Source organism: Molossus molossus, unplaced genomic scaffold, assembly GCF_014108415.1.
Source record: "Molossus molossus isolate mMolMol1 unplaced genomic scaffold, mMolMol1.p scaffold_m16_p_17, whole genome shotgun sequence".
Taxonomy (NCBI): Eukaryota; Metazoa; Chordata; class Mammalia; order Chiroptera; family Molossidae; genus Molossus; species Molossus molossus.
Genome location: NW_023425352.1, coordinates 12674158 through 12695956, shown reverse-complemented (window position 1 = coordinate 12695956; position 21799 = coordinate 12674158). Strand labels below are relative to the sequence as shown.

General features: G+C 54.8%; 1 protein-coding gene across 2 annotated transcripts in view; it reads right to left on the bottom strand.

Annotated features, from left to right (window-relative positions):
* Positions 1-21799, bottom strand: part of AFAP1L2 (actin filament associated protein 1 like 2) — a 96002-nt gene that overhangs the window by 25208 nt on the left and 48995 nt on the right. For both annotated transcript variants that reach the window (XM_036265102.1, XM_036265103.1), the window contains exons 2-4: positions 11382-11510; positions 4444-4518; positions 3024-3118 (exon numbers count right to left, since the gene is read on the bottom strand). In XM_036265102.1, coding sequence (XP_036120995.1) covers positions 3024-3118; positions 4444-4518; positions 11382-11510 — 299 coding nt within the window. The remainder of the gene's footprint in view (positions 1-3023; positions 3119-4443; positions 4519-11381; positions 11511-21799) is intronic.

Below are 21799 nucleotides of genomic sequence, written 5' to 3'. Positions count from 1 at the left end.
GCTGGACGATGGTGCCCTGAAGCTCTGGGGTCAGGGTGGGAAGGGGTGAGGCTTCCTCTGTGTGAAGCAGAGGTCCCAGGGTCACTGCACGCTCATGCTCCCAAACTGCGGCTGCTGCTCAGGTCCTCCCCCCACTCCTCAGAGCCGAGCCTCGGCTGTCCCCTGCCCTGACACCACTCTGAGCGTGACGGCTCCTTGGGCCAGACGTGACAGGAGAGGAGGCCTGAGGGGCAGCGGCCGTGTGTGAGCATGCAGGGGTGGGGGACCCCGGACTGTGCCAGCACGCCTTTAAACTCCGCATCCAGAGGCTCCCTGGGGGGGTGCCCAGGACAGACCTGGGAAAGACCTAGAACAGGGAGTGAGCCCTCCCTGTCCCAGCAGAGAGGTCCCACAAGGAGGGAAGACTGAGGTCAGCTGCTTGGCTGGAACCCTCCCCAGGGCCTGGAGTGTGTGCACAGGAACGATCGCCACACGTCAGAAGGCCACCCCGGGATGTGTTCTTCTTGGGTGGTGATATTTCCCCCAACTTCTCTCCAACGCCGACCGGGCCTCTCCAGGCCTGAGCCACCCTGCCTTGCTGTCAGGCCCTGCTCCTCACATCCCAGGCCGGGGGCCTCTGGGCCCACGCCGGGTGCCTGGCAAAGGACGAGGAAACTCCAGCACCAGAACCCCCGGGCTGCCGGGACTCGTGCGACCTGACTGCTTTCTCCCTGCGGCCAGTCCCGGACCGGGGCCTCTCAGCCCGCCACCGTGTGAGGGACAGCGTCCCAGGGCACGTCAGCCCATCCACAGGGTGCCAGGCGTTGACCCACGAACTCCTGCCCCAGGAAGGGCCACAGTGGCAAAAGCAGATGCTGAATTGAGGGTGGGAAGGTGCCCGCTGGCCCGGAGCAGCCCCTCTCGTCCCCGCCACCCAGCACGTGGGACCTGGACGCGCCCGCCCACGGGGCTACAGCTATTGAGAGCAGAGGGACGCGCCGTCTCCCCCGTGTCCTGGGCAGAGAGGGAGGAGCTTTCTGGGAGGAACGGAACCGGTGCCTTTGCTCTGCTAAGAAAACCGGCCAGGTCCGGGAGGCCGCGGAGTGGCCGGGACACCAAGGGCCACGCTCGGTGGTGGCTCTGCCACCACCCAGGGGAGGGATCGTGCCGTTGTTTTCACTCCCTGAGCCTCTGCTTCTTCTTATGAAGAACTTGCAAAAATAGGCACTCCTTCACGGCGGGTGAGGACACTGCCTGTGTGCACCAGGGTGGGGCAGTCCCCAGAGTTGTCTGTGGAGTGGGGACACCCAGGGACGCAGGCTCAGTCCACCTGTCTCACTCAACCCAAGGAGCCTCGTGCAGTGGGACAGGGTCCCAAGCGCTCCAGGTCCCGTCAGTGTGGTCTAGGAGAGCCTGCCACCCCTCAGGAAGCATGGATGAAAGGGGCAGCCCTGGGGTCAAGACCCCTCAGCAGTGACCTCCGCCCGCAGACCTCGATGGATGGCTTGGAGGGAGCTCGGTGTCCGTGGCGCCACACAGCTTCCTGCTGGTCCCTAGGGCCCCTGACTCACAGACCTCCTTCCCCCCTCACCTCATACCTCTCGAGGAGGCCACCCCAACCAGCTCCCATAGAAGAACAAACTCGGGGGCAAGTTCTGGCTCTGCCACTTAGAGGCTGGTGACGCTCAGATGTCCCAAACCTGCTGATCCAGGCTCCTCACCCATAAGACGTAAACACCACTGCCCACCTCGCGGGATACTAACGTGGCAGGCCACGCACCACTGCCCACCTCGCGGGATACTAACGTGGCAGGCCACGCACCACTGCCCACCTCGCGGGATACTAACGTGGCAGGCCACGCACCACTGCCCACCTCGCGGGATACTAACGTGGCAGGTCACACACCACTGCCCACCTCGCGGGATACTAACGTGGCAGGCCACGCACCACTGCCCACCTCGCGGGATACTAACGTGGCAGGTCACGCACCACTGCCCACCTCGCGGGATACTAACGTGGCAGGCCACGCACCACTGCCCACCTCACGGGATACTAACGTAGCAGGCCACGCACAGCCTCAGGCCACCGCATGAGACGCTCATGACAGAGAATTTCACATTCCTTTCATTTAGACACCAGGAAACAGGAGCCAGAGACCTGCATAACTTGCTCAAGGTCAAAGAGCTAGCACCCGGCAGAGCTGGGATCTGAACCCAGGCCTGATTCTGTAAGTCCGTGCTACCTTCCATTCATTCACATGTGTGTGGTGCACAGTGTGCAGACATGGACACTAATCACTAAATAAGAGTCCCTGTCCTAAGGAGCTTATGCCTGGTTTGGGAGACATAATACATAAGGTCACTTCAAAGGTGGCACGTGCCATGGTGGTGACTGGACAGTGGGACAGACAGTAACTGGGGTGGGATGGAGGTGGGAGGCCTGACGTAGGCAGGTCAGGGAAAGTCTATCTAAGAGATGGGGAGGCAGCAGCCATTGAAAAGCCAGGCCCAGGAAGTGCAAAGGCCCTGAGGCAGGATCCACCATGTGGTACAAGCACAGTGACGAGCACCAGCGAGGAGGCTGGAACGCAGCTGGGCCACACTGGGTAGGCCCTGGGGCCACCTTAACAAACGTGGATGTTTCTAAGTTCAGAGAGAGCTACCGTTTCTCCCAAGTACAGGGATGTGACGAACAATTCTCAAAGTTCCTTGTGGCCTGAGTTGGTGACCACAGCTGGACATGGCCCCACAGGATGCTGGGTAAAAAGCCTGCCGTGGCCTCGGATACATCGTGGCACTTGCTAAAGGTGATCTCCCTCATCGCCCACTTCCATGACTCTTAGCATCCTAGTACCGTGGCCCTGAGCAAAATGTCACCTGCACACACGCTTACTCTTGCCGCCTCTCCCAGTGCCTTGCCCCACGCCTGACACACAGTAGGGACTCCGAAAATGCCAGCTATGTGGCGGACTGGTACCTGTGACAAAACTGCAAGTTCATGGGGCTCAAGTCAGGGAAGTCAGGGGTCTTGGACCCACACTTACGATCTTGGGGGGCGGGAGGTCCGGGAGACTCTTCTGCGGGGCCGTGGACAGCTGGCGCAGCTCCCCGTTGGCCAGTGGGTTCTGCTCCTCGGGCGCTGTGGGCAGCAAGCAGACGGCTCGGTGAGGGGTGCCCAGCCTCCCAGCAGGCTCTCATTACCCAGGAATGTCGGTCACGTGCGCCGGGAGTTCTATTTGAGCAGGTGTTAATTACACGGGCAGCTGGGCCCTGGAGCCCATGTTGTTTTTCCTCCAGGAATAGGGTGCAGCGGTGCCCCTGCCACAGATCCTCGGAGGGAGCTGGTTTGGGTTTCTGGCAGGCTGGCACCCTCTCCTCCACCTGCCCCGTGTCAAAAACGGCCTCGCCACAGAGCTCCTGCTGCCCTGTGGTCACTATATTGAGCCTCACTCAGCTCCCACCCTGTGATTACGGCTCCTTCCTTCCCACAGTTCAACAGGAAGGCCAACGGCCCTGGGCGCAGTGGCTGTGTCCGCACCGACGGGTTCTGCTGAGGCCCAGGCTTGGCGAGGGGGCAGGGGATGGGGAGTCGCACTGAGGAGCTCGACCTCCACGCCCCGTGGCTCTTAAGAAAAAGGCACCGAAGCCTCTTCTGTGTCTGACCACTTCGGCTGGTGGCCCTGGGACAGCCGGGCACAAGCAGACCTGGCGTCGGGGCTTTGGTGGCTGATGTTCAGAAGCCAAGCTTTTAATAGGACCAAGGGCTCTGGGGCGCCGTCTCCACCTCTCTCTAAGCCTTTGTATTTGGGTAACAGGCAGTTGGGAGACGGGGCTTCTAACGCCCCCTTTTCCACAGCGAGGCAGCCTGCGGACCTCCAGGCCTCCGGGGGTCTGCCAGCGCCACTCCTGGGGTTTTCAGAAGAAAAAGTAGCAAGTGGAACTGAGAAGAGACCGAGACAGCGTGGAAGACTCACCACGTTCTTCCAGGGGAAGACAAAACATTCTCCAGCGAGAACGCCTTTGAAATAAGCGTTGATGTGAAGGTGGCTGCTGACATGCCCACTTCCTGCCCCCGCGCCCTCCCCCCGCACAAAATCCAGACTCTGTCAAAGACGTGAAGCTGGAACCGCGGAATCAGCACCTTCCCCAGCTGCTTTCCCCAAACATCTGAGTTATGACTTCCTATTCCTGGGCCAATGCCGGGAAGAGCTGAGAGATTTGGGAACAAATTCCTTATCCATGAGGGGGACGCGAGACCTTAAAGAGGCAAGGAGGTGGCCTGATGAAACATCCCAAAATACATCAACCCAAAATACCATCCACCAAAATGTGATTTCCAAAAATGTCCCCAGCAGGCCCGTCTGTGGGGCTGGCGGGGAGGACGGAGGGCTGGGAGGGGACCAAAGTTCACACCTCCCCCTCTCCTGGGAGCGGACCAGGCCGCCAGCAGCCCCGGCCCCATACCTTTGTCTTGGGACTCAGCATTCTGCTGCTTGTCGACTGTCACTTTGTTCATGTAAATGTATTCCTCGTCGGAGCCTGCAGAGGGAGGACAGAAGACACAGCTTCGTGGGATCCATGAAGGGAAGGGGCTTCTGGAGAGCAATGGTGTCCCCCCTAGAGACAATGCCATCTACTGGGGTCCCAGGAAAGACACACGGCATTTTGAGTTGACTGAGAGAGTCCAATGTAGAGAGAATTGACAGATATCAGAAAAAAAAAGCCAAGTTGCTGACTGTTAGTTTACAGGTAGGGTACAGAAGTCTTAAGGGGAAAGGACCCGTATCTCAAGGATTTGCCTCATATTCCATCAAGTAGAGATTTCTCTGGGTTTCGCAGCATTTCATTTAAATTGTAAAATGTTTCCTATCCGTCATTCTCACTCTATTCTGAATTACGTGTATGGGCTAACCAGAACCATATCTACATATACGACAGGTTACATGGAGGATCTGCAAGTTTAGCTCCCAGGTCTCTAAGTGGGGTGCCACAGTGGGGGCCTGAGAAACCCAGGTCCTGAGCTCTGGGTTTGGAGGGGAGAGGGCAGGGAACGGGCACCGGAGCATTTCCAGCCTCCTGTTCTGCCCTGCAGACTGTACATTCCAGTAGCAGACCCCTTATCCTCCTGAGAACAATGTCTGTGCAGGCCGTCACTTCCCCGGTGTCTGCCTGGGCCGAGAAGGGCTAGCCTCCTGACACTGGCTCCGTTGCTACTGCCCACGGACCCCTCCCCTCCGGAAGCCTACAGAGGAAGCTCATCCTCGTGTCTTCCTCTTACAAACCCTCCTGCATTTCTTTCCAGGCCCTTCATTTGCATTTCCTAGAAACTTGTGGCTGATAAATTCCAGTGGTTGGAGACCATGTCACTGAGCCAAGGAACCCAAGTTAAACCCCCGGCATAGGAGGCAGTGCAGCGCCAGTCGGTTCCTTGCCACAGACCGCGTAGCCTCGAGCCAACGGGCTGGCAAAACAGAGCTCTGAGAACTGAAGGAGGAGGAGACAGCTGGACAACGGATGGCCCTGCACCTCTGCCCATGGGATCGCCAGCTCGGTGCCCAGCCCCGCCAGGGCCAGTCAGCGACATCACCCCTCGCGCCAGGGCTGCAGTAGGTCATGGAGGGAACTCTGAGCTCCGAACAGAGCGAGTCACAGCTGGCATACCTCCAACTACTGAGGCTCCGAGGGGCTGGGACAGTGTCCTCTCCCGAGCATGCGCAGAGGGAGAGCGCTCTGCAGGGGGACAGGAGATGCTCTGCCTTTAAGAGTGTAGTTCTGGGCAAAACATTTACCCTGCGTGGCCTTGGTTTTCTTGTCTGCATCATATGGAAAACAATCGTGATGAAATATTGCCTGCTTCTACCTAACCAGTAAGTATTCAAAAGTACAAAACTCAAATATTAGGAAATTTGAAAAACTAAGGTAACCTTACAACTAGCAAAGATAAAAAATGACAGCCTAGTGGCTCAGTTGGTTGAGTGTTGTCCCAAGTACCAGGAGGCTGCTGGTTCAATTACCGGTCAGGGCACATGTCCAGGTTGTGGGCTCAATGCCTAGTAGGGGGCATGCAGGAGGTGGCCCAACAATGTCTTCTCTCATCGATGTTTCGCTCTCTCTCTCCCTCTCTCTCAAATCAATTAACACATATTTAAAAAGTGACAGCCTAAAACATGGGAACTAACTCACAGTCTCAATAACGGGAAAATGGCAAAGCAAACCACAGCTCACCTACACCCACAACAGCGTGTCGCCTGTGACAATGAACAGGTGACTGACGCGTGTGTGAGTTGACACCACCATTCTGGAAATGATTTTGGAGGATAATTAAATTTTTGGCGTTCCTATTCTTTGACCCAGCATTTCCAAAGTCAGGAATTTCTCCTGAAGACAAACTCCAGCCTGTAAACACAATTTTAGTTGAGGGTGTTCAGTGCAACAGTGTGTGAGGTTTCTTTGAGAAATTAAAAAAGAACAGAACTTCAATGCTCTCTAAGAGGAGACTGGCCGAAGTGTTGTTCACTCAGACATGGTAGCGCTGTCAGCTGTTTACAGAGGTGGCCAAGACTGTCGGTGAAATTAAAGGATTGCGTTTCAGAAAAGCGAAACAGAAAAAGTACGTGAACCAGCAACACGTGGAAACACGTACATGCAGCGATCATAAACGTAGAAATAATGTGAAGCAAAGTACGGGGCAAGCCACACCCACACGAGGGTACTCAGGTGACCCGATAAGGATCAAGAAAGGAGTTAAGGAACATAAAGAATGTCTGATGTAGCCCTGGCCAGTTTGGCTCAGCTGTGAGAGCGTCGGCCTGTGGTCCAGAGAGACCCGGGTTCGGTTCCCGCTAAGGGCACGTACCGAGGTTGCAGTTTGTCCCCGGCCCTGGTTGGTCGTGCGGGTGGCAGCCACTCGATGTGTCCCTTTCACGTCGATGTTTCTTTCTCCCTCCCTCCCTCCCTCCCACTCTATCTGAACAAAAAATGAAAAAATGTCCTCGGGTGAGGATAAAAAAAACAAACAAACAAATGTCTGATGTTCATTTTACATTTCTTTTTTCTACAGTGTTGACTACACCCACTCTCTCACACACAAAAATGAAAGGCGAGCTACTGCTATTGTTTTCACTGTGGCATTCTGAGCAGGTGTTTCCTCCTAAGAGGGAGATTTGTAAGTTACAGAGGAAACTCGCCTTGGCCACCCCAAGGGCTGCGTCTCCCACCTCGGGCACTCTGCAGGCTGAGGTCAACTAGATTTTTATTCTCAGAGGGCTGCTAATCCCATACCTCTGAGGCTGGTAAGTAGGAGGCTCCCAGGACCGCCTGCAACTATGGGAAAAGCCCAAAGCACGTGGCCCTGAAAGGTGCCCCGTGGCCGGGAAGCAGCAGCCTCAGGAGGGAGAATGCTCTCCTTCATTCCAGATGTGCACTGAGCACCAGCACAAGACGAGGTGCTGGGGACACGGCGGAGAATCAAACAGACATTGTTTGCCGTCAGGGGAGAACCCAACAGCCTGGGGACAGGGGGCCTAGACCCAAATGGAAGAGTTACTCGGTGTATGGAAATAACAAGAGCCAGAGGTGTGGTTGGGAAGGAGCACACATCCTGCCCTGAGGTGTGATTCCTGGGGGAAGACATGCTGCACAGGGTGTTCCTTCCCGGACACTGGGTGAAGGGTGGGGAGGAGAGACGTGGACCCTCTTTGCTACAGTTGGATGGACAGAACATCTGAAGGTTTTCCTAGCAGAGGGGCAACCCGTGAAACTTTCCTCCAGTCCCTGAGCAGGAGCAGGATACTGGGGGGCGGCCCACACTGGTGACAGCAGGAACAAACAGCAGGCCCCCAATACACAGACCTCACCATCCAGACCAACAGCAAAGTCAGTGGAGAATTTGTGTTACAGTAAGAAAACAAAAGATGACAAAATACCCAGATGGAAAATTCCATCGGAAGAGTGTAAAACCATGAGCAACAACAGCTCCGCCAGTGTAGACCACAGACCGTCTCAAAGTGAGCAGCCTCTTCACCTCCACGTTCCATCAGGATGAGCTAATTTTCTGGAGGGTACACAGTGGGGCTGAGAGGAAGACGGATGCTTTCATTTTGGGGGGCTTTGGATTCTGTCCTGGACGGTACAGAGTAATCTGGAAAGTTGGCGTTTGAGGAGAGTGCAATGGTTAGGTACAGCAGCCCAAGCCCTGCTCTGGCGCCCACAGACATGTGCCTCAAGCAAGTGCCTTTCCAAGCCTCGGTTCCCTTGTTGGTAAGACAACAACTCCCTCACTGACTTGGGACGAGAATTAGAAGACATCATCCATGTTATTTCATACCCTAAGCACAGTGCTGGGACATAGCAAATGCACAAGAAATGTTAACTACTGTTAAGTCCACTTTGTCATCAAGAGGATGCACCAAGGGGACCGGAAGAGGATGCACCAAGGGGACCGGAAGAGGATGTACCAAGGGGACCAGAAGAGGATACACCAAGGGGACCGGAAGAGGATGCACCAAGGGGACCGGAAGAGGATGCACCAAGGGGACCGGAAGAGGATGCACCAAGGGGACCGGAAGAGGATGCACCAAGGGGACCAGAAGAGGATGCACCAAGGGGACCGGAAGAGGATGCACCAAGAGGACCAGAAGAGGATGCACCAAGGGGACCGGAAGAGGATGCACCAAGAGGACCGGAAGAGGATGCACCAAGGGGACCAGAAGAGGATGCACCAAGGGGACCGGAAGAGGATGCACCAAGGGGACCGGAAGAGGATGCACCAAGGGGACCGGAAGAGGATGCACCAACGGGACTGGAAGAGGATGCACCAATGGGACTGGAAGAGGATGCACCAAGGGGACCGGAAGAGGATGCACCAACGGGACCAGAAGAGGATGCACCAAGAAGTTCTCAAACAGTGGCAATTAATGAGTGGGCTGTCAACCTTAAGAACAGAAGTGACAGCCCTGGCCGGTTTGGCTCAGAGGTTAGAGCATCGGCCTGCGGTCCAGAGAGACCCGGGTTCGGTTCCTGCTAAGGGCATGTACCTCAGTTGCAGTTTGTCCCCGGCCCTGGTTGGGTCGTGCGGGTGGCAGCCACTCGATGTGTCCCTTTCACATCGATGTCTCTCTCTCTCTCTCCCCCTCCTACTCTATCTGAACAAAAAATGAAAGTGTCCTCGGGTGAAGATTAAAAAAAAAAGAATAGACATGACAGCCACAAGCCTGGGTGAGGCTGCGCACATTTATTATTAGCAGTCTGGGTGGTACTCTGTGGGCATTTGCACTTGGAAGCCCACTGATTGGTCCTCAGCAGCCTTCTGCAGGCCTGCAAACTGCAGAGACCAAGGGTGGCAAGACCTGATGTTATCAGAGCGGAACCCACAAAGATCAAGTGTGAAACAAAGGTCATCCTACAGCAAGGGCCACGGCACGTTCACTCACACACAGAGCGGTTAGGACCAAGCACAGTGCTCCAGACCCCGTTGCAGAGGTGTTTTCCAGTTCCCAACAGCGGTTCTTTATCACTGAAGGCTCTCGGGTCACAGCGCATGGCCACGGGCTGGGGAGTGTGCTGTTGGAAGGATCCACCGAGGACTCCTTTCGAGGCTGATTCAGCCTCTCTAACTTACCTCTCTGTCATGTGGCTTCCCACTCGCTGCTCCCACCTTTGATGTGCTGCTGACCAGCCCGCGCAGCAGGCCCTCCGACGCTCACTACAAAGCCAGGAGGAGCCTGGGAACCAGGGGCCGCCTGCAGCGGGAAGACCCAGGGCTCGAGGAAAACACCTCTGATGAAAGGCGAAGGGAGCCAGGATTCTGTCACCGGAAGAGAGGGCTGCCGGGCAGACAGCATCGTGTTCAGCTTTACAACTTCTGTTATTCAGAGAACACAAACTAGTTCCACTGGGAACGAAGATGAGGAAAGGACCTTGACATGTAGCCTGGCGAGGCAGGCTGGGCGTTTGGGAGAATTTCCTGACTGTGATGGCCAGAGCAGGTGCATGTCTCTTCCCTGGTACGGAGGAAGGTGGCCTTTCAGATGACATGCCCTCCTGTGGTCCCTTACTGTCCCCAAACATCACTTCCCATTCTCAAACATCCCAGATAAAAATAAACTCAACTCAACTGTTACAACTTCACAAGAAGGCTTTTCTATAAAGAAAAAAATCTGAATGTGCTAGAAATGAAACCATATGCCCACAAGAAAACTCGTCCTAGCGTGCTCAGAGCAGCCTAATTCATAATAGTCCCAACATGTGAAAAACCGGCACGTCCACCAACGTGAATGGAGAAGCAGACCGGGCATATTTACAGAATGAAACACTCCTGGGCAATAAAAGGAAGGAACGACTGACGCTCCCCACGCATGGACGAATCTCCCGAGCAAAAGAGCCCACAGGCATAATGCACACACTACGATTCCATTAATCCGAAGCTCAAGGGCCGGCAACACTAATCTACGGTGGGAGAAATGCCAACAACGGTGGTCATGGTGTGGGGGTGGGGAGGAAGTCACTGGGAAGGGCAGGAACTTTCTGGGACGACGGACATATTCCACGCCTTACACAGGTAGTAAACAATACTTAGGATCTGTGTATCTGACTGCGTATAAAACCTACCTCAGTCAAAAAGAGAAAACTATGAACCCAGCATTCTGCGATTTACAAATTCTTATAACTGTATTTTCCTGTTTTCTCTTGGGCTGTATGACCCTGGGCCAGGTCATTTCACCTCTCCAGGCCTCAGTTTCCACCTCTGCATCACAGCACCCCCCTCAGGGGCTCCCTGAAGGCGAAACAAGTCCCCACGTGTGAGCCCGTGGGAAGTGCTCCATGAAGCTGCAGCGATTACTACGAGAGTTTATGATCCCTTCTCTACTTCTAACCGGTAAGGAAAAGTGCTCTGCAAACACTTCGTTTAAAACCTCACTCATGATGTGTTGACTATTTAGAGATTTCTAGGCTCCCGTTCAAGTCACGTGCCTCCTACACTGTTATGGGCTGAACTCCGTGCCCTAGAGTTCACATGTTGAAGGCTGGCCCTCGGTAGCTCAGAGAATGACCATATTTGGAAAAGGGGTCTTTAAAAAGATGATTAACAGTAAATGAGGCCACTGGAGTGGGCCCTAATCCAGTATGACCCGTGTCCTTATAAGAAGGGACAGCTGGACACAGAAGGCACAGAGGGAAGACGGTGTGAAGACCAGGGAGCAGACAGCCATCTGCCAGCCAAGGACAGGGCCCCCAAAGGGACCGAACCTGAGACGCATTGATCTCGGATTTTTGGCCTCCAGGACTGTCAGAAATGAACGTCTGTTCTTGAAGCCACCTGTCTGTAAAACCTCGTGATGGTAGCCCTTGTCAATACGACAACCTCCACGGGGACCTCCCCCAGGCCCCTGGGCCGCACTTACTGCTGCTTTTGATGTACAGACGGAGGAGCTCGGCCAGACCACTCTTCTTCTCCACGGCTGAGCTGCTCAGGTTCTCCTGGTCGAGGACCTTGAGGAAGTCTTCCAGCTCCGTCAGCAGCTGCTCTAGGGCTAGAGAGAGAACAGAAGAAACCTTTACAGTGGCTGCTTCTTACAGGCCTAGCTCAGATACCCCTCTGGAGCCCGCAGCATCCCACCATCAACCCTCTGGTCCCGAGGGGAGGATTTTGGGATGAGACCTGGCAGCGGGTGGACGGCCCAGCCAAAATGTGGGATGCCCAGTGCCAGGGTCTTGGGGAGAGAAAAATAGGCCTTCAGCTTCAAGTTGAACAACTTCGGGCAAAGACGCAGGTCTACCATTTATTGGAGTGACAGTGGTCAAGATGGCCCAAGAAGCCCAGAAGGCCACGAGAGTCTAGAAACAGAATTTTCTTCCCTGATAAAGGTAAACTAAAATAGCTCAGATCAAACCCACAGTCATCAAAAGAAGTGCTATGGTTGACCAGTTGTTCATTCTTTCCCCGAGGATGGAGAAACACAGAATCACTCCAAGCCGATGACACAGTGATCATTCTGTCCTTGCAGAAATACGGATGACCCATCAAAAGCCACGCGTAAGCAAATAAAACCTTCCCCTGAGTTTCTTCAGTGACTGAACCTCCTCAATTGCCACCAAGTCCAGCATCATTCCCAAGAAGGACCCTGGTCCCAGTTATCAAATATGTCTCTCTTGAGGACCACCACAGAAGCACTCGTCAATTTCCAGCTGGATCCACCTTGCAGAAAGGCTGGTGCAGGGGGCAACAGTCTAGGAGCAGGACAGTCACCAGGATTGTTGTTGTTATTGTTATTAGTGACCTGAATCTTTACTAAGAATAGGACGCTGCATTTGCTGACAGGTTCATCATCGTGGCTCTCCCTGCCTGGAAGCCTTCTCCAGAACATGCTCATTAGTGGCAGCCAGGTCCATGAGGGTCTGAACAGCGCTTTTCAACCACTGGAATCACCTGGAGACCTTTTACAGCTTATGATGCCCAAACCCACCCCAGACTGATGATCTTCTAGACTCTCTGGGAGTGGGACCCAGGTGTCAACAGTTCTATAAACTTCTGCACATAATTGCAATGCTGCAGCCAACTGAGAACCACAGGTCTGAACCACAGGTCTGAACCCGTGCCAGGGGCCACAGCTGAGGACCCTGCTCCCAAAGACAGCAGCAAAGAAGTCCAAATTTGCCTGACGTCACCTGCTGCGGGAAGCCCGTCATGCATCCTCTCCAAGCTTGGGAGACCACCACCTGGGCCCTGCCCATCTCACAAGGTGGTTGTAACTGACAAGGTCTGTGAAGCTTTTCAAGGCTATGCTAGTGAAGTGCCACCCTAACCATATGGTGTCATCATCCTCTCATCCTGATTTTTCTTCTCACCCCGTGGCATCATTAGTCATTTCTCATTTTTCCCACTGGCTACGGTCATCTCTAAGCTCCTCTTTAGAGGAAAAACAGAATCTTGCAATGTAACATTCCCTACTGGATGGACCACATAAGAAAGAAAGCCACCTCCTCAAAGAAGCCTTCCCTGACCACCCTATCCAAAGCAGATGTTATTTTTCAACTTAGCACCGAACTCTTCCTTTCATAGCCCTGATCCTAACTTATTAACAATATGAACATAAAATATTTCTAATAAAAGTTTAAAATTAGGGAAATTAACAAAGAGTAAAATAATGGTGTTATTCACTTGGCCTTTTGTTAAGTTGTATTTTTGTCCTTCCCACCTTCGTCCACATCAGTTTTGCATCTTTGGCATCTCACACTGTTCTACCTGTGAAATAAATGAATAAATCTACTAGGCACCTACTAGTTGACAACTCTATGAGCTGAGCATCATTCCAGTTTTCAGCTGTGAATCTGGTAGCCCAGAGAAGGCCCATAAGGTCCCACTTGGCCCACGTTAGAGAGTTGGGTTTACCGTTTGACTCCAAGGCTGAGCTTTTAACACCCTACCCGATGTCCCTGTGTAGGGCTTTCTTCCAGCATCCCCGAAGCCTGGCTCTCCAGAACTGAACCAGGGCCCTAGATTATTCCCTAACCCCTTGTCCTCATGCTCTCCCGGATCTAAGGGAGATCCCAAGGCCCCGTGTCTGTTCAAACACCCCCTTGGACCTTAGAGGGGTGTGGTAGCCTCTAAATTCTATTCCTGTAAACCAAACTCCCTGGAGTGAACTTTGCCATCGATCGTGGGAGAGACCTGGAGGAAGGGAAGGGAGGAGGATGGTTTTGTCTCAGAAGAAAGCAGTGACCACAGTCTTAGCCTATGTGACTGTCAGGTCAAATATGGGGGTGCGCCAGCTCTCAGAGGGCAGGGCACTGCCTGCCGTGGGGGGGGGGGGCGAGTCCTCTGTCCCTAGCAGAGGGACTCCTGAAGAAGTGGCCAAAGCTGGAAAAGAGCAGAGAACCCTCTTGTGTCCTTTCTTCAGTGTCCTGGTAGAGGCTGAAGAGCCAGGCAGGTTCCGCAGGGCCATGTCCACGGCCCTCAGGCTTGTTGAAAGCCCAGTGAAGGTAAGATGCAGCCAGTGGCACAAATGCTGCCTGTGACCAAAGCTGGCCCAGGTGCCCAGAGGTGGGTGGAAGGTGGCCCTCGTCTCTGTCCGAGAAAAGTGATAGCCTAGACGAGGCGAGACAGCAGCCACACTCGGGCGGCTCTGCTCGGGAAAGGGCCCTGTCTCTTGCCCTGTCCTTGGATATTGGAGAGAATGCCCCTGGGAGTTTCCAGAAGCCAATGGCTTTTGCCCAATTTACTTGAAACTGATTAGACCCTTCTGAAAGGTACACCAGCAGAGCTCCCAGAGTCCATAGTAAGTAAATACAGGTGAGACCCCACGGTGCGCCCAGCACGTGGCTGGGCCCTCAGCCTGAACTACTGGAGATTCAACAGCAGCCGGGACAGCGTGCTTCCTGCCTTTGCAAGCTCATTAGCAGGACAAGATCAGCACAGGTGACGCGATGCATAGACCATGGCGTGCCCCCAAACAGTCCAGCACGTGATACCAGCTTCAAGGGCGATCGGAGAGCAGGTAAAAGCACAACCCGGGGCCTGGAAGGCTTCTGGGAAGAGGAGGCGGAGGGTAAGGCCTGAGGTTATTCTTTGGTTTGGTTTCACACAGCTACTCACGAGTTTCCTGTTGAGCTTAAAGAAGTCAAACCAAAAGGAAAACAAAGGATAAATGTGAGGACTATGGCCCTGAGCCTGGCACGCGGCTACAGTGGAGAAGAAAAGGTAAGAGGGCCCGGCAAGGCCACTGGGGTCTGGGCTGCACTCTTCCTGACCTTCTGAACTTCAGGAAGCTGTTCTGCTGCTGTTGCTTCTGAAAAAAAGAAAAAAGGCACCAGAACTAAAAGCGTCTCTTCACTTTCGCGTCCTCAGCTCTTCCCCAAAGCTGCCCAGTTCCTGGAAAACGGCCTCTGTTGATCTTCACACCAGGAAATGAGCACTAAGCCGAAAGATGAAGGGCGCTGTGCCTGGCCCTGGGGAGACACGTGACCCAGAGGGGTGCCCGGCCTGCCAGGGGCCCCATGTCCACGGAGAGGGGCCCAGTGAACATGCAGGCGGAGAAGAGAAGTGACTCAGGAACATCTCCAAGGACCCAGAAGGTACCAAGGAAAGAGAGACTGTGGGGTTACCAGGGGCAGGAATTTGTAAGCTGGCCATTGAGGAGTGAATAGGAGCTCACTCCCATAGGAGGAAGAGGCACTTCAGGAAAAGGGAATAAGATGCTCAGAACAGCCCTGGCCACTTTGGCTCAGCGGTTAGAGCATCGGCCTGCGGTCCGGTCCAGAGAGACCCGGGTTTGGTTCCCGCTAAGGGCATGTACCTCGGTTGCAGTTTGTCCCCGGCCCTGGTTGGGTTGTGTGGGTGGCAGCCACTCGATGTGTCCCTTTCACGTCGATGTTTCTCTCTCTCTCTCTCTCTCTCTCTCTGTCCCTCCCGCTCTATCTGAACAAAAAATGTGAAATGTCCTCGGGTGAGGATAAAAAAAAAAAATTAAAAAAAAAATGATGCTCAGAATAGTGTTTGCGAAACCACAAGCAGCTCTGTGTCTCAGGGGCACAAGGAGGAGGGGCTCAAAGGAAAGAAGGTGGTTTCTGCGGCTACAACTGTGGGATCAGATCATGTGGGCGGATCACGGGGCGGTGTCGGTTAGTCTGACCCGGCAGGGCCTGCAGGCAATGCAGTGGGAAGGCCGTGTAGCACTGTTCTTCAGGCGGGCTAGAGATAGAATAACCCTACCAATAGGGCGGACAGTGGAAGGGGACCAGGAACTGGGGAGCCAGGAAGGGAGGCAGGAAGGCCAGTGAGGTGACCATTAGTGCAGCTGAAAACGGTGAGGCTGTGACCTAATCCCAGCAGCCGGGGGCCCATGTAGGACGCTGAACCCCCAACACCCTACGAGTACACAGCATGGAACTGGGCTCCCGAGGCTGAATTGCAACCTAACTCAGTCCCATCCGCAGCTAGTAGTGACATTGGGACTCAAATCCAAGGACGTCCAAGTCCACTTGCTGGAAGGTTTACCTGGACCATGGCGTCTGGTTCCTGTTCCACCACAGTCCGCATGTAGGGGAGATGGAGAGGAGGGGCTGGACCCGAGATATGACAGGGAGAGCCCATGGACCTGGTGATAATCCCCCTGGATGTTGGGGATGTAGGAGGAGCTGCCCCTGGGTGACTGAGCGATGCAGAATGCCATCAGACACATAGGCCTAGGGACACTGCCGTGAACCCGGCAGCTACGGTCCCCGCCACTGGGGGACTGATGCGCCAGGCAGAAGGGTTAGGGGGGCTGAGAAAGGAGATACCCCCTTTTTCTCTAAAGCGGCTGTGCTAGGTGAACAGTAAGCAACAGGGCTGAAGACACTCAGGACCAGGAACCAGAGGGGCACCAAGCCCCGATGACATTTCCCCTCCTCTCTGGATCTGCAGCACCTTCAAGGTGCATCCAGGTCCCTCCGCAGTCACCCAGGACCAGCGGCACCAAGCCCTCCTGCCGCTCTGCCTCCCTAGATCCCTTAGGCATAGCCGGCGGTTTGCGGTCACCTCCGTGCGTGCCTGTCTACATCTCGGGCTGGCAGGCGCACGCCCCGGCGGAGGGTCAGCTGTGGTCGGTTTGGGCCTGCGACACAAGGTGCTGAGCACAACAGGGACCAGCATTCCTGCTGCGACCACACCCCATCGGGTCCAGCTTCAGGCTCTTGGAAATAACAATCAACAAAAGCAAGGCCCCAGTGTGCGCCAACCCCGTTGACATTTTTCTGTCCTCAGAGCGCGGAGGGGCGGGCCACCCCTCGGAGGAATGCGGTTCTTCCATTGAAGGCTCTGGAGCGTGCTCATCCCAGCCTCCCTCCCCACCCCCACCTTCCTTCTCACTCGGTCTCTTCCTCATCTTCCAGCGGAGGGAAAAATAAGTGTGTTGTTCACTCTGGAAACTGTAGGCCCTTGTGCGGGCTTTGCATCCTGGCTCTGTTCAAGTTCAGAGCTGTCTGCTCAGGGCCTGACAAATCATCAATAAGATTGTTGTTCAGGGCTTCCAAGGCCCACGCAGAGCCGGGCAGTTCAACTGCTCGATTCACTGCCTTGGCCCTGGCCAAGCTCTGCCTCCAGTTGACCTCCTCCCCCGGCTCTTCTCATCTGGAGGCTGTCTTGCTTTTGGTCACCGGGTTCCCAACCCCGATGTCTTCCCAGCAGGCCGAAAAGGCTGCCCTTCTCGGATCCCCCGATGTGCTGCGCACACCTTTGAATTTATTCAGCTGCCTTAGCTGAAGACCCGTGATCAAGCACGACTTTCCTTCCCAACACGAAATAGGCCGATCTGTTCTCTAAGTATAAAGCCACGCAGCCCTCTCTTTACCCCAGCAGTTCCCAAGTTCAACCACTAGGTGGATTATCCGCATAAACCCCGTCCACTGGGGACCAAAGTTAGGAACCTGGTAACAGAAGGGAGGGCGGGATTTGCCAGCTAGATTCCTCATGGTCCTGGAGAATCCAGAACCCAAGCCAGCCTTGGCCGAGCACCTGCTGTGTGCCTGGCGTGCTACCAGGGAACGGGGACTTTTACTTCTCTTCTATGGTTGTCATACACGCAGAGCGCAGTTACCGATTCACCACTTTCGACGCTCCGAGTCGGTGGCATTGAGTACATTCGCATCGCTCTGCGACCTTCACCACTGCTATCTGGTTCCAGATGTTTTCCATCACCTGAACCAGAAACTCGTTACCCAGTGGCTCCTCAGTCCGTCTTCCTCCCGATTGTGGCAACCACAAATTGGCTGTCTTTTGGATTTGCCAGTTCTGGATATTTCGCATAATGGAATCATAGAATACATGGCCTTTCGTGTCTGGCTTCTCCCACGGAGCATGTTTTCAAGGGTCATCCATGTTGCAGCATGGACCAGTGCTTTGTCCCTTCTCATGGCTGAATAATGTTCCATTGTATGGAGAGACCGCATTCTATGTACCCATTCATCACTAACTAGGAAGTGGGGCTTTCGTAAACAAAAAAATGTATTTTTAGTAGAGGTATGATTTCTCTGCAGAAACACCCTCTGTTTTCATCGTACAGTTCTCATGTTTTGATACACTCAGCTGTGGTAACTACAACCACAATCAAGACATTTCTATCCCCCCTCAAAGCTCTTTTGTGCCCTGTTGCAGGTGACCCTGTCCATACTCCCAGGCCTTGGAAACCCACATAACCTTTGGAGTCTGACTCCTTTTACTTAACATAAGGCCTTTGAGATTTATCCACGTTGCTGCATGTATAAGACGTTTCCTTTTAACTGCTGTATAGTATTCCAATGCATGGATGTGGGAAGCCTGCGTGTCTCCACACGTCCATGTACTTCCTCTGCCAGATGCTTCTGCACAGATTTCCCATGTCCTGACACAGCTGGTCATGCTCTTGAATGTACCCTACTGCTGACTTCAAAGGGCAAACAAGCGTCATACACTAAGTGGATGACCACTCTGGGTCACGCAGACAAAGGTAAGCAGTAATTCTTGGCAGTGACTGCACACTGGACTCAACAGGGAGTTTTAAAAACCCCGAGGCCTTGGTGCCCTCCCAGACATCCTGTGTATTGTTCTGGGTGTGATTACTGCTTCACGAGTCATCGTACTTTATAAAATTATTTGCAAGGTGTCTTAAAAAACAAATTTCTATGGTGCTTCTCTATGACTCATTCTGATTTCACACGTGCAACTCTCCAGGTTCGTACCTGTTAAGTCGGATACCCTTGAGTACATGTTTTTCCCCTAAAGTCCATTTTCTTCTGGACGGTAAGGGTGTGGTTGGTAAGGACCAAGACATCTGTATGCTTACTCATCACTGAGCTCAGTTCTCAGTCCTCCCTGAACAAGGGGGATCTCTCATCACTGACGATGAGCACCCAAAAGATTCACAGGCTACCCCTGCATCTGTCCTTGACCCTGCCTGCTTGGACCCCAGGAGACTGAGCCAGAAATATAAATAACTTTCTCCTGGATAAATACTCCAGGAGTTTTCCTTCATCGCCAACTCCAAGCAACGGCGCGGGGGAGGAGCCCTGCTTCCGCTACTGGCCCCGCGAGTGCCCCGCGCCCTCCGAGCCTGACCTGGAGGTCAGCGTGTCACCATTTTTGCATGATCTGTTTTCTCTCACCTATCTCGGAGTCCCATCACTTGAAACGTTCACAGGAGGCCACCCGCTGCATTCCCAGATCAGCCGCGCGGGCCGAGAGATGGGACGGACGCTTCCCTGCAGCTCGCACTACTGCAAAAGCAATCCGACTGCTCGGTGCTGACCGCTCAGATGCAACAAACTCCCCCAGAGCAGAATTCCCAGCCCAGCTACGCAGCCAGCTGGAACCGGAGCTGCTCAGAAAGGGCCCTTTGGAAATTCACACAGTAAGAGCTGCAGACATCAAGCCAAGTGCAGTGAGGCAGAGGGCCCAAGGCCTGCCCACGGCCACCTCCTCTCGGCCTCAGCCTGCCCACGGCCATCTCCTGTCAGCCTGCCCAGGGCCACCTCCCTTCAACCTGCCCACGGCCACCTCCTCTCGGTCAGCCTGCCCACGGCCACCTCCACTCGGCCTCGGCCTGCCCACGGCCACCTCCTCTCGGCCTGCCCACGGCCACCTCCACTCAGCCTGCCCACGGCCACCTCCACTCGGTCAGCCTGCCCACGGCCACCTCCTCTCGGCCTCGGCCTGCCCACGGCCACCTCCTCTCGGCCTCGGCCTGCCCACGGCCACCTCCACTCATCCTCGGCCTGCCCACGGCCACCTCCACTCATCCTCGGCCTGCCCACGGCCACCTCCTCTCGGCCTGCCCACGGCCACCTCCTCTCAGCCTGCCCACGGCCACCTCCACTCGGCCTCGGCCTGCCCACGGCCACCTCCACTCGGCTTCGGCCTGCCCACAGCCACCTCCCCTCGGTCTTGGCCGGCACAGATGCACCACTGTCCATCCAGCCCATCAGCACATGGGCTCTCATTTGGCAATTCTCCCATCTTTACTGTTTTCTATTTGTCCCACGTATATAAACCCTTTGTCCCTAATGAAACTGAAAGCTCTGTGTATTTAGGGTCCACATCTTCTGGTTTGGTTCCCCCCACTGTGGAAACTCTCTGCTGTACATAAGGCTTACACACACCTCACTGCCTAATGAAAACCCCCTACAGAAAGGGTCTGGGCTGCTCTGTCCAGAGGCCTGGGAGAAGGGCTCACCAGTCCCTGGTCACAACTCCAGTCCCTACGTGGGCCAGTTAACAACCCAGAATGAGCAGCCGCCGGCAGCTCTCGGCAGCTAGTGGGGCCGGGAGCACAGCGGGCGTCTCACACCTGGATGACGCTCCAGGGGGACCTCCCCAAGGAGGCAGGTGGGAAGGGCATGGAGGCAGCTGCTCCTCTCTGGACTAGGAACCCAGAGCACTCCAGCAGTTCAGGGGGCCCGAGAAGGCAGGGGTGAGACACCCCAGGTTCTAGCAGTCACAGGGTCCACCCAGACAAAGAGGCTTTGGGGCCCAGGAGGCCTTTGTTCTCCTGGCCCGGTTAGGACATTCCTTAGATGAAATCTGCCAGAAGAGTAGCTTCATTGAGACTCGGGCAGAGGCCAGTTCTGTGGGTGGGAGGCGCAGAAGTCCAGCTGGGTGGCTGTCTGCGTGGCAAGTCACACAATGGGCACACACCACGGTCGTCTCTGAACAAGAGGCTGTCGAGGGTCACTCAAGTTCACTTGGAAGATTGGGAAGTACTGTGTTAGACAGAAAAGAAAGAAAGGCTGGAAAATACCAGCAGTTATGTCTCGGTGGGGCAGTTACGGGGGATGTTCCACTCCTTTACCCCCGTTCTCCCCAACACAGAAGGGCCACGACTTATCACACCCAGGGCAGGCGCAGGTGCAGCGGCTGCCACGCTTTTGGTCTGGCTGCGAATTTAGGCTTGGCCCTCCGCTTGCTATCATACTGGAGAAAAAGGACGCAAATTAAAGGTGTGCAGGAAGAACAGACGTTACCGTGCCATTCTGATTTCTCGTGTCTTCCAGCATTTGGCAAAAGTAATGAAGCACCACTGGACTGAAGTGCTGTTGGGGGACTTTTCATCCTGTCGAGGCCTCTACCCCCAGGAGGTCAAAATCAGCCCCGGCCATCCAACACCTCTCGGCCTGTCCATCCAACGCCTCTCGGCCTGCCCGTCCAATACTCTTGGCCTGCCCGTCCACCGCCTCTCGGCCTGCCCGTCCAATCCTCTCGGCCTGCCCGTCCACCGCCTCTCGGCCTGCCCGTCCAATACTCTCGGCCGGCCCATCCAATACCACTGCAGCCGGACTCTGGAGTCAGCTGCCAGGAGGCTGCCCCGCAGCCTGATTCAGAGCCCTTCCCTGGGGCTCCAAGGGATGCTGGGCTGGAGGACAAAGGTCTCCCAGCCTCCCAAGCTGTTCTGTCTGAACGTCCTGCATCCTGGTGGCTGCTGGAACCTGGAGTGTCTCGCCCTTGGCATCATGCTCCCCTTAGGGCTGGAGTGTCCCCGTGCTGGGGTTCACACATCTCCTGTCCAGGGTCCCCTGGGTTTCTGGTCCAGAGGGAGCAGTGTTCCTTTGTGCCCTTCCCACCTGTACTAGGTTCCAGATTCAAAGTGCCCAAGTCTTTGTTCCAAATCTTGGTTAGCTCTTGCCTTCACCACATCCTAGCGGTGTGACTTTGGGGAGCTTAATTAACATCTCTGTACCTTCGCTTCCTCAATTGTAAAACAGGGTTAACAACAGTACCTACTTCATAGGATTGGCATCGCTATCAGGTCCTTTTACTTCTTTTCTACCCTCTGTCCATCTAACCCCCGTGCCCACAGCACCAGTCTCCCCAACC